Source organism: Pelmatolapia mariae, linkage group LG15 (genome assembly GCF_036321145.2).
Source record: "Pelmatolapia mariae isolate MD_Pm_ZW linkage group LG15, Pm_UMD_F_2, whole genome shotgun sequence".
Taxonomy (NCBI): Eukaryota; Metazoa; Chordata; class Actinopteri; order Cichliformes; family Cichlidae; genus Pelmatolapia; species Pelmatolapia mariae.
This window is the reverse complement of record NC_086240.1, coordinates 32,709,433-32,721,075: the sequence shown is the minus strand read 5'-3', so window position 1 is coordinate 32,721,075 and position 11,643 is coordinate 32,709,433. Positions and strand designations below refer to the sequence as shown.

The following is an 11,643-nucleotide window of genomic DNA, read 5'->3' as shown; positions in this document are numbered from 1 at the left end:
TCTTAACAGAGAGTTTGAGGTGATGGATCTGAATATGACACTCAATGAGACTAAAGTAGTCTAGTTTTAGAGACTGAACACAAAACCAACATTGACGTGCCCGACTGACGACAAACATGTGCGCCCAGCCTTGGTGGCGTCATCAAATTGCGCCTAGTGCAGAACCACGCGAGAGAGTGGAGGTGTTTTGGGTTCGGTGGATGCAGGGTTTGTCACGTTTGGAAACCCTTGGATGGGAGATCTGATAAAGTTCGCGTTGTTCTGCCGCTAACATGTCTCTGTTTCTCGTGAATAGGTAGGCCTGCTTTGCTAGTTTCAGATCTTATATTTCATTTACAAAGTTTTTATCCAGATGTGTGCCACTTTACGGACATATCCAGACAGATGTGAACATTGTCACAGCCCACTTTATAACTCTGTCTCGCTTTGATGGAGTAAATAAAACTGGCCTGTGGCAGCTTTCGGTGTTCCAGATTTAACTGGTGTCGCCAAATAACTGGTGACGGTCAAACACATGTGTGGCAGACTTGCATTTAAGGAATGCAAGTCTGCCACACATGCATTTAAGCCAGCAAATAAACACTGAGTATTTCATCTGTGACATTTGTGAGGTTACCTGAAACACACTCCGTTAGTCTTATTGCTCTTGAACAATAAAATATTAAAAACTGTCTCGAGTTTACCTGGTGATATTCCCATGCACGAGGCAGCCGCGTCTTGCGCATAAACCTTTAAACTAAATGAAATGTTATTGCGTGTTTACTTTCAGTCTACATCGGTAAGAAGTGCCAAATGATATACACAAAGTTCCAGAAATCCCCACTCCTATTGTTCATGATGAGTTTAATGTTGTTTTCCATAACAAAGAAGTACGTCTTGAACAAATACTACACATTAATATTAGACTAGTGTTGTAACATCACATCCCGTTAGCATAGTCTGCCTCTGTCGTTTCTCTGGAAATGAATTCAGTTTGAAAATCATCTGTAATGATGACGTAGTGAGTTTGGATATCATATATATGTAACTGTAATCATCTGGGACAATCGTGTACTGTTTAAGGTAACCTCACAAACGTAATAGATGAAGTATTCAGTGCTTATTAGTCGTTTTGTTAGTAGCGGCTCCTTAAAAGTCTACCAGTTAATCTGGAACACCGGTGTCCTGTCATATTTTGGGTGTTCCAGTGCTGAATGGTCACATTAAGTACGCTGAGCTCAGGCTGCTTTGAACCCGGACCCTATAACGTGACGCAGAGAGAAAATCCCTAGAATGGTCATCCCGGATCTCCAGGATACTGACCATATGAACAATGCATGAAGATGACAGTAGCTGTTCTTTCTGCTGCTGTGTTCCTCTGTTTGCTGCATTTCTTTAGCTTTGCATAATGTTCTTGGGGGGAAATTAGCTTTAATAACTTGAATGTTGCATGTTTCTAAACTGACCAAAAATTGTCAACCTGTGACTGTGGATGTGTGTTACTCTCAGGTATCTGGGAGAGGAGGAAGATGGGAGTGTGTCAAAAGAGACTCTGTCAAAGGCATTACTGGCTAAACTGCAGAAGAAGGCTAAAGAAAAGCAGAAACGTCATTCAGCTGAGCAGAGAGAACACCTCCATGAACACCCAGCAGAGCAGGTGGATGCCCAAAAGAAAAGAAAGGCTGACGAAGATGGTGGACTAGAGCCTCAGCAGCACAAGAAGAGGCACTCAGAAACAGTAGCTTCATGTAGTGTAGAGCCTGTTGAAGAGACAAATATACAACACCAGGAGGAGATCCAGTCAGGTGATTCTTTTAATTATCGATGCTCACATGTGATGTAGGTATGAAGACATTCAGTTAATCTTTCATTCTGCCTGTCTAAGAGCCTGGGGTATTATCAGCTTATCAAACATTTGGTACATATGCTGTAAAATAAACTATATTACCAAAAATATAAAGACAGACAAGGGACTGCTTTTGGCCATATGGTATATATCCTGCTTTTTATTTCCTGGTCAAAAATAACGTGTTGCTATGCTGTGCAACACGTGTTTGGAACGCCACAAACGCGACAGCCGGCTGGTAGGAGCAGAGATGGGCAGTGTGCAGACAAGTAATCCACGACTTTTGACAATAGACTTTTTCTGTGAGGATCAAGCCAGTAAAAAGTTGCATGAGGATAAAAAGAACCTAGTTCATGCTGTAGTCTCTGCAGATGGTCGGTGTGCTTACATCTAAATGTCTGGGTTGCAGATATTTCGCCAGAATCTACCACAGACACTCTGCCTGGGTTCACACTGGTAGGAGGATTTGAGAGCAAACCTGTCCCAAAGGTAGAGAGAAGCACGATTACTTGCAGCGCCACAGGGCTTTTTACTTTCCCTCACACTGCATTCTTTTCACAGGTGGACAGAGTTCTGCCCCAGTGGCTTGCTGAGCCTCATGTCATTCACACAGACATTAAAAACAACCTAATCTCCATCTCTGATGTCCCAGGGCTATGTGCTCAGCTCCTGAAAAACCTGCACAGTAATGGAATCCAGCACTTCTTTCCAGGTGAGGCTAGTAAATGTGTTAGAGCACAGCCTTTGATTCAAATGGAGCCATGCCAAGGAGGCTCTTTGTACAGTAGTTTGCAGTATTACTGAAAATTGTGTTGACTTCCACAGGTCTCCACAACCATGTGTCAGCTCTCACTCACACACACACTTAACCTGAGACTAAATGTTCCTCCACAGTGCAGGCAGAGGTGATTCCAGCTATCCTGGAGAGCGCCCAGCAGGGCCTGCTGATTGGGCGAGGGGGCTATAAGCCCAGAGACATCTGTGTGTCTGCACCAACAGGCAGCGGCAAGACTCTGTCATTTGTCATCCCCATCATACAGGTGAGAGCCATGTCTTTGCTGCACCTGTAACTCAGGTGGTAGAGGAGGTTACCTACTAACCAGTGGTTAGTAGGTGGTGGTTTAATCCCAGTCTGCTCCAGTCTGTATCCTTGGAATCCCCACCCTATCGATGCATCCGTCAGAGTATGAATGTGTGTGAATGTTAGATCGGAAACACTTAGAAACAGCGCTTGGGTGAATGTACAAGTTGTGTAAATAAGAACCGGTCCATTTACCATTTACTTTGTCTGCTGCCTGTTTGGAGTACACAGACAGTGAGGGTGTTTTCTGTGATCAGGTGCTGATGGACAGGGTGGTGTGTGAAGTCCGGGCTTTAGCCGTGTTGCCGACCAAAGAGCTTGCCCAGCAGGTGAGAACCTTTTCAAGCTGTCTGCGTCCCAGCAGTGCTCCACAGAGCCCGAAACTCAGCTCACATTTTCTCCTGTGCAGGTTCACAGGGTGTTTGCATCGTACGCCGAGGGAACCACGCTCAAAGTGGTGATGCTGGCAGGTCAGAAGTCCTTTGCTGCAGAACAGGCATCGCTGTCAGAACACAGGTGAGAAATCGAGCTGGCTCTAACAAAGCTTCACAGAAACACAGCTCACATCTCCTGTCAGAGTCCTCGGTGCACATGTGCAGTGGGGAAACGGCTGAGCTCAGCATCTATGTCATGTCCGTGCAGGTGGAACATGAGGCGTAGTCTAGCAGACATTGTTGTGGCTACTCCAGGACGACTCATTGACCACATGACCAAGAATTCAGGCTTATGTTTGGAACATCTGCGGTTTCTGGTGAGTGCTGTTGAAATCTGTCGAGCTGCAGCAGTGAGTTCACTCGTCAGTGTGTGTCACACAGTGTGTGTCTGCTACTTGCTCAGGTGATCGATGAGGCGGACAGGATGATCGACAGCATGCACCAGTCCTGGCTCAGTCAGGTGATGGGAGCAGTGTACCGATCCAGAGGTGAACCCGAGTCGGTGTTTAGAAGGACAGAAGCAGCGTGCATCACATCAGCCAGGTGTGTGTGTGTGTATGTGTGTGTTATCTACTGTGGGGTGATTGAGATGATGTCAGTCTCATTCTTGGCCACAAACTCAGGCCAGCAGAAGAAAAGCTTAAAGGTTACAGTTAAGTAATAAAAAGGCAGCTGGGAATGTTTTCATGGTGTTATGTTAATGTTTTTGTGGGATTTTAAGGTCACTTGTGTTGATACAGTATGTCAAAATGAGAAAATAACTGAAAAGAATGATGCAGAAGTTTTTAAAAAAAAAAGAAGTCAGTGTGCTCACCAGACACAGTGGTCTTAACCATAACAGAAGAACTCCAATTCTGCAGCCAGGACTTAGGTTCTAGGTCGGTGCTCAGCTGACAGCCTTGTCCTTGTAGTCTGTCTCCACCTCAGACGCCGCTGCAGAAGCTGCTGTTCTCCGCCACACTCACACAGAACCCAGAGAAACTGCAGCAGCTGGGCCTTCACCAGCCCCGACTCTTCAGCTCCACCTACGGCCACGCCGACAGCGCTGCAGCCTCGCCAACCCATGGGCATGACCGCTTCAACTTCCCCCAGGGTCTGACGGTGAGGGCTGCCCTTTTGACCTTTAGCAGGGAGTGGAACCAAACCAGAATTTGATTTGTACAGACTGATGTGGCTTTGTGTTTTAGGAGTACTACGTTCCCTGCACCATGAGCAGTAAGCCCCTCCTACTCCTCCACTTCATCCTGCGGATGAAGCTCCACCCAGTCCTCTGTTTCACCAATTCCAGAGAGACTGCGCACAGGTAGGAGAGTTCCTGAAATCACATGACTGAAGGCTTCTTGTGCTGATTCCACCTCCCTCCTCCTCAGGCTTCACCTGCTGCTGCAGCTCTTTGGTGGAGTCCAGGCTGCCGAGTTCTCCTCTCAACTCTCCCCAGGTGACAGGAAGAAGACCCTGAAGGAATTTGAACAGGGAAAGATCCAACTGTGAGTGTGTATTCATATCTTTGTGGGGACCAAGATCCAGGTCCCCAAAAGTTTGAAGGCATTTTTCAGACTCAGAATGTGGTTTTAAGTGTGCCAGTGGGCAGGAAGCATTTGATATAGAAGTCCTTCCTGGTGGCAGGTGTTGCTCACAAAGCTGGCAAGCTCACACGCCTAATGTGCGTGCCTTTGGGCCACATCATGAAGAACATCTAGGCTCCATGCAGAAAGGAACTGCTGACCAGGCGCTTTTTCTAAATTGGCTTTGAGATCTGTGCTCACTGACCAAGTCCATGTTCAGATGTGATATATCAGATTTAAACTGTCTTTTGGAAGGTTGATCAGCACAGACGCGGTGGCCAGAGGCATCGACATCAGCGGGGTCAAATGTGTGGTTAACTATGATGCACCCCAGTACATCAGAACATACATTCACAGGTGAGGCCCATCAGACTGTGAGTAATTCTTCACTGTTGCCCTCATTGACGTGCTCTGACCCTGTGTCTGTCCTCAGAGTTGGAAGAACAGCGAGAGCGGGAAAAACAGGCCTGGCCTTTACCTTTCTGCTCAGAGTGCAGGTACATAACGTTCTTTGAGATGATGAGATGAAAGTAGCAAAGGTGCGGGTTGTTTCATGGTGTTTGTGGCTGCACACAGGAGAAAAACTTCCTGCAGATGGTGGTGAAAGCAGGAAGCCCTGGGATTCAGAAGCAGGTGGTTAAACCGGAGAACCTGAGGAGCATGGAAGGCCAATATGAAAAGGCACTGCAGAAGCTGGCTGATGTCATCAAGGTGCTACCTCAACCAATTTGTTAAACGTTAAAATGCACAAAGAGACGCTGTTTTAATTGTGCCTTTGTTTACCCACAGGAGGAGAGAGCCAGCTGATGTCTGGCCATGATGCTGGCTTCACACACGTCAGGACTTTTACTGCGGCGCATTTCATCCACAGAATGGCATCACGCCTCGCTGTCTCATGAGCACTCTTCATGCTTGAGCCATGTAGTCTTCTGGAAATCCATAAACACATGCTGACTTTGAAGAGAAACAGGAATTATAAGGCGATAAAACATGCACCATTTCAAGAGTTTGCCAAGAGAACTGAAAGCCGTGAGACGTGGCTCGTTAGTCTGCTGTATATCAGACCACACCTGGAAAAAAACCTTCAGAAATCTGAGCAGGAGGAGGATGGATCAGGGTGCTGTTCTCAGCATTTGCAGTTTACCAACATGTGACACTGTTCTACCAAAAGAGCTGCTTCAGTTACATGCATCGTAGGTCAAAGCTGGCTGGGAGCTGCTAATATATTCTTCAAATATAATCCTGTCGATTTACTGACAGACCCACAAATCTTATCCTCATGTAACATCCACGTGCACTGGTAGATGGCACTGTGTGCATTGGAACACATTAAATGTAGATAAGTGCCATTATACTTCCTGTAAAGGTTGATCTCATTCAGTTTCAATGTGGCTGAAATTCTCTCTTAATGCTTTTCAAGCTCAGTGCTCTTTCACAGAATATAAATATGAACTCGAGCTCTCTTTGCTCTTTTTATACAAATCAACAGATTTAAACGCCCCTTTTCACAAGTATAATATACTAATAAAAGGGAAACGGCTGAAATTCAGAAGTGTCATTTGTAATTTTGGGTAATTATCCAGTTTTCCATAATGTTCAATAAAACAAAATGAATCATCTGATGTGTCTGCTTTGTATACAATATATTGTTATAGCACATGGTAATGCATTAAACCTGCAGTCTTTCTAATGGCCACCAGGGGGCAATTAGATGTGGTTGCAAAAAGTATTTGAGGCAACGAGGAAATGCATTTATATGCACAGACTGGACAAAGACAAGCAGATGTATGTATAACACACTTTAATGTACACACACACACACACAGGTGTCCTTGTTTGAGTCCAGTAAATGTGATGTCACCACACAGACACACTCAGTGATAAAGGCTGTGCTATCAGTCCCACTTGGATGATTTCCTCCTCATGGTTCTCTCTCCTTCGCTGTCGACGGCCTCATACAGCTGCTGGTCATTTTCCTTCATTGCGTGCAGGTAGCCCAAGTAGCCCACACATAGCGTGATGCTCAGCAGTCCAAAGGCCATCACGGGTTTATTCTGCAAAGTGAAATAGAGACATTACTGAGCACGCTCCAGTCCATGCTTTGTGTGAGGGCTGCAGTTCATACTGCTGGTAGAGAAGCAACAGGAGAAACCTTTATTACAGTAGTAGAGCTTCTATAAGGGAGAGTAGTGTCATGGTTTAAGAGATGGATTAGGATTCAACTTTATTGTCATTACACATATATAAACACAGGGTAAAGAGTGAGCAAAGAGCAGATTATATACAGATAATCTGTACATAACTATTCCCACCTTATGTACAAATAAGATAAGTATTCAGATTTTCTATATTGCTATACAGAGAGCAGATGTACAGATGTACTATAAACAAATATACTTTAATTATAGTCAATTTGTCAAATTAAATTCTCAACACATTTTAAAACTGTATTGAAACTGGGTTTAATGGATACTTGAACTCTGAATGTGCCTGTCAACAAAAAAAAATCTTAGGACATGTTTCGCAGTGGATGTTTGAGGGTTTTTTTTTTTTTTAACAAAAACATAATTATGTATTTAAAACTATTCAGAGGCTCCAAACTGAGCTTAAATAATAGAAACAAAGCATCGTTCCACAACTCCAGCCTCTCTCACCATCAAGTTGGTCCTACACACACTGTTACCCCCCGGCAGTGCAGCAGGCCGGACACAGTCCGTGTCACTTAGAGGAGAAGAGCTAGTTCACGTTCCAAGGTTAATAACAACTCATTGGCCTGCAGCTCTCTCTCTCTCTCTCTGTGTGTGTGTGTGTGTGTGTGTCAGTCAGTCTCACGGGCTTAATGAAGAGCTCGGGGTTCACGGCCCGGAACAGCGTGGTGGTCTGTACGCTCCTCAGCCCAGGTGTCCTGAACCCTTTTTCACCGTGACTCTCCACCCCTCCTCTAGCCTCTTTGTCCGCCATGGCCTACACTTCTACACACACAAAAACAGATGACGGTACACTTAAACCACTTAAGCTAGCTAACTAAGCGCAGCCATATTGAAAGTCAAAGACAGCCAGGAAAGCAAGTGTAGCGCTTTTCCAGTCACAGCGCTCTCTGTGGGTGTGAGCGGGAAAAACATGTGCAGGACACATTCAGGAAACAGAGACTGAAAGGGAGGCTCTGATGTTTAATGCTCAACCTTGTGGACATATGTTTCTTTAGTGCATTTGTGTTTATGCTGATGTTCATAAATAAAGTCCAGGTACAGAAAAACACGTGACCGGAAGTATCTGTGTGGCTGTCATAATAAGAGTTGTATTTACACAAATGAAAACTGCAAACTTGTAATTCAAAATTTACTATATTTTAACTACTTGTATGCAACCTCCTGCGCTCCGAATTTAACTGCGAAGCTCGCACTTATAAGCGAAGGAGAATGGGGCGGAAGGAACAGGAGTGGAGATCAGCCAATCAGAAAGCAGGACACCCCGCTGTCTGCCATACTGGATTCACAACCACAGAGTAGAGCGAGTCACGGACAGTTTCCTTCAAAGCTCGTACTCGCTGGAGAAAGGAGAGAGACTTTGGGAAAGATGGGATCGTTATACGTTAAAAGACTAGAAACTGATACCTGTGTGATGCAGAGGAGTAGCCGCGATTTTGTTTGAATGGAACATGCACCTGTGTAATATGTAATATGTGTAAGTAAAACAAGGCGATGTGTAGTTTGGAATATGTGAATGTGTTAGTTTCCCTTGCCCTCTTTAGTTCTGTATGTAAAATAAGATGAAAATCAATAAAGAGAAAGTATTAAAAAAAAAGCTCGTACTCATTAATTTCAAGTCAGATCAGTCACTCGTTATTTATGTTACAGAAACACAGAGGTGTGAGACCAGGCGGAAGGCTTTTTGTTTTGTTTTATAAATTCAAATAATTTTCATTTTTGTCTCAAGATAATATTGATACGTGTAAGCATTTGTGTGAGCTGTTTCTTTTGTTAATTATATATTTTAAAATACTTAAAAATAAAAATAAAAATTTAGGCTTGTGTTTCTGAATCCATGAAGAACAGATTCTTTCCAGAGATATGTGGGCCTCATAGGACTGCCACCACAAACATATGATTTAAGAGAGGCCTTCATGAATGTTACACTGAGGGCCAGATTAGGCTGTTCTTTATGTTCTTTACTTTGTTATGCCATGGGCAAAATACTATCAATATATACTTTTGAATGAACTCAAAGCATGATGATATTACATGCCATATATACAGTAATATACACAAAACTGCTGTGTCATATTGAGTAAGCTGTGTATTTATTATTAATTCTGCCATATAACTTTTTGGTAAATGGCATAATTTCTTACACGCGTCTTCAGTCTGCACTGCATTTTCTCAAAAACAAGGCATCTAAATATGCGACTGGACATAGTGTCTGAAGTTCCTCTAAAACATTTCCAAGGACACTTTCACGGAAATTACATAACACCAAAGACTGCAGACAGCATAACTGAGTTTTACTGTCGCTGAGGTTACATATTGACAAAAACATTTTTTATATACTGGCTTCACATTATAGGTGGAACACCTGTACCTGTATCTAATTTGTGTAATATAATGGGATATTTATAATTAGAGCTATTTGTTATATTTTGTAACTTTTGAATATATTGTATTATTTAATTTAGTGTAGATAGTTACTGTCTTGGAGCAACTGCGACCCATCATTTACTCTGGTATCAACAAAGTATTCTGATCTCAAGATATTTATTCCACGTCACATCTTCTAAGTGATTTCTACCCAGAAAAAAGTATAACAAAAAGAAGATTATGAAGTTTAGTAATTCAGAAAAATTATTAATTTATTGATTTAATTAACTTTTTAAAAGTAGTAGAGTAATAATGTAGTATTCAGTAGTATTGCAGTAATTCTGAGGTCTCCCAGGATGGCACACTAACATGTCTTGTTTACTGTGATTATTAATCATTTATATCTACATTTGTTAGAGCACTAAAGGACAAGAACAGCTACGATACATCCTGTCGCCTGTGGTCCTAGTGGTAAAGCAAGTACTAAAGACATAGAGACCTTAATGTTGTTCACTTAATTCAACATTATTATTCCCTGAGCTCAGGTTATTTTAAGTCACCCAAAGTTCTACCTCACAGCTGTAGAAAACATTCACACATGACAAGGTGCTGACTGCTGGCATGCAGTTGAGTCACTGGTTGGGTTTTGGGTGCCCAAGTATAGTGGGGGCTAACAATACTCTCACTCAGCTAGTCATGGCAGATGGCTGCCTCTTCCTGACCCTCACTTGGCGACAGTGGGAAGGGAAATCTTTACCACTGCACTTGCACTTGCCTTTGAACAAACCTCAGAAATTATCTGATTGTTGGAGTTTCTTTGTATAATTGTGGATTATTGTAGACTCTTTACCTTACAATATAAAGCACTTTGAGGAAACTGTTGTTGTGATTTGGTGCTATATGAATAAACTTAAATGAAAATGAGGCATGAAAATGGCAGCTTGAAGACTCAGGCCTTAGGTTTGATGTATGATTAATTTATCAGCAGGTAAGGAGATCCCATTCTCATCAAAGTTGCATGTGTCCGTCCTGCCAGATAGAAGAGGATAGAAAGATAACACAGCTGAAACAGTGCATGTTTTTTCCCCCACAATGAGCTTGAACAGGCAGCACATATTTACATTAGACAGCTCCATGGTGATGATGTCTATCTCTGCACAAACACAGACACTCAATTTGCTTTTAGTTGACCAGCAGGTGACCTAGAGCAAGGCTGCTGCATATATGTATTAGCATAAAGCCCACAGGTAGGAAACAAAACAAAAAGTGTGTGATCCAGCCAGCCACAGGCTGCTGTTATGTCTTCCTGGAAAGGTGTGGCACTGAGCTCTTACCTGCAAGTAAGCAGTGAAGGACGCGCAGTTGATACTCGACACAATCCGCTACCAGAGAGAAGAACGCCCTCCAGCACCACCGGTAAGCTATCTGCTGTGTCTTTACTGTATGACAGAAATACAACCTCCTCACTGTGTCTGTGGGTGATGTTACTCTCTGTGTTTGGACAGTTATACAGTACCATAAGAGGATATCATACGTGACCTTTTTGGGCCATTCAAAAGGTAAAAAGCTATTTTGGATCACTACAGAAAAGTGGAAGGACCTTTGAGAATATGTTATTAGACTTTGACAACTCTTTAGCAGGTTTAGAAACAAGAAAAAGAAACTTGGTTGTATTTCCACATGTATGCGTATGTATGTGTGTTTGTTGTTTCGTGTTTAAGAATAGAATATTGCATCTGTGACAAAGTGTGATCCCAAAAATTGGCAGTTGCAATATATCTTGTAATCCTTCTTTGATGTAGCCTGTATAGAATCTGCCAGTGTCCAAGGCTGGATAACCAGCTGGGGGAAAGGACGTAGGGAAGCTTTGTGCAGTTTTGAATAACTGCAAATTAGTTTCAGTGAATCACAGAGCTACTTTTACTATTATATAAGAATCATGTATCACAAGTAGTTCGGTGAAAATTTTAATATCAATTAGAAATATTTGTTTTTACCATAAATGATCTTGTAATTGCCTGTAATTAGTCTAGCCCCATACAGATGAGATCAGACCAATTAATCGGTAAAAATCATGTTTTTCTAAGGTGCCTCAGCCTCAGCGCTTCTTTGCAATGATCTTTCATATGTCTGGAACTGTACAGGAGAGACAACCAGAGGCTCT

The 11,643-nt window shown here is 42.9% G+C and overlaps 2 protein-coding genes across 2 annotated transcripts; one reads left to right on the top strand and one right to left on the bottom strand.

The window, feature by feature from the left end:
- Positions 1-163: 163 nt before the first annotated feature.
- On the top strand, positions 164-6,524 carry ddx51 (DEAD (Asp-Glu-Ala-Asp) box polypeptide 51). The gene is made up of 16 exons (XM_063495302.1): positions 164-295; positions 1,489-1,784; positions 2,235-2,314; positions 2,387-2,537; positions 2,720-2,865; positions 3,164-3,235; positions 3,316-3,422; positions 3,549-3,657; positions 3,744-3,883; positions 4,252-4,441; positions 4,528-4,643; positions 4,711-4,827; positions 5,161-5,262; positions 5,339-5,402; positions 5,482-5,616; positions 5,695-6,524. The coding sequence occupies exons 1-16, from the start codon at positions 273-275 to the stop codon at positions 5,710-5,712; spliced, it is 1,866 nt and encodes a 621-aa protein (XP_063351372.1). The 5' UTR covers positions 164-272; the 3' UTR covers positions 5,713-6,524.
- A 181-nt stretch (positions 6,525-6,705) lies between these two features.
- Positions 6,706-7,982, bottom strand: smim8 (small integral membrane protein 8). The gene is made up of 2 exons (XM_063495670.1): positions 7,738-7,982; positions 6,706-6,959 (listed from the first exon to the last, which is right to left on the bottom strand). The coding sequence occupies exons 1-2, from the start codon at positions 7,864-7,866 to the stop codon at positions 6,801-6,803; spliced, it is 288 nt and encodes a 95-aa protein (XP_063351740.1). The 5' UTR covers positions 7,867-7,982; the 3' UTR covers positions 6,706-6,800.
- Between the last annotated feature and the right edge of the window lie 3,661 nt (positions 7,983-11,643).

What these genes read in the sequence shown, in the direction of transcription:
- smim8 (XM_063495670.1), bottom strand. Translation starts at nt 7,866, where the DNA reads ATGGCGGACAAAGAGGCTAGAGGAGGGGTGGAGAGTCACGGTGAAAAA. An exon ending in CCGAGCTCTTCATTAAGCCC is followed by an intron (nt 6,960 to 7,737) that starts GTGAGACTGACT and finishes TTCACTTTGCAG; the next exon opens with AATAAACCCGTGATGGCCTT.
- ddx51 (XM_063495302.1), top strand. Translation starts at nt 273, where the DNA reads ATGTCTCTGTTTCTCGTGAATAG. An exon ending in AATCCAGCACTTCTTTCCAG is followed by an intron (nt 2,538 to 2,719) that starts GTGAGGCTAGTA and finishes GTTCCTCCACAG; the next exon opens with TGCAGGCAGAGGTGATTCCA. An exon ending in ATCAGAACATACATTCACAG is followed by an intron (nt 5,263 to 5,338) that starts GTGAGGCCCATC and finishes GTCTGTCCTCAG; the next exon opens with AGTTGGAAGAACAGCGAGAG.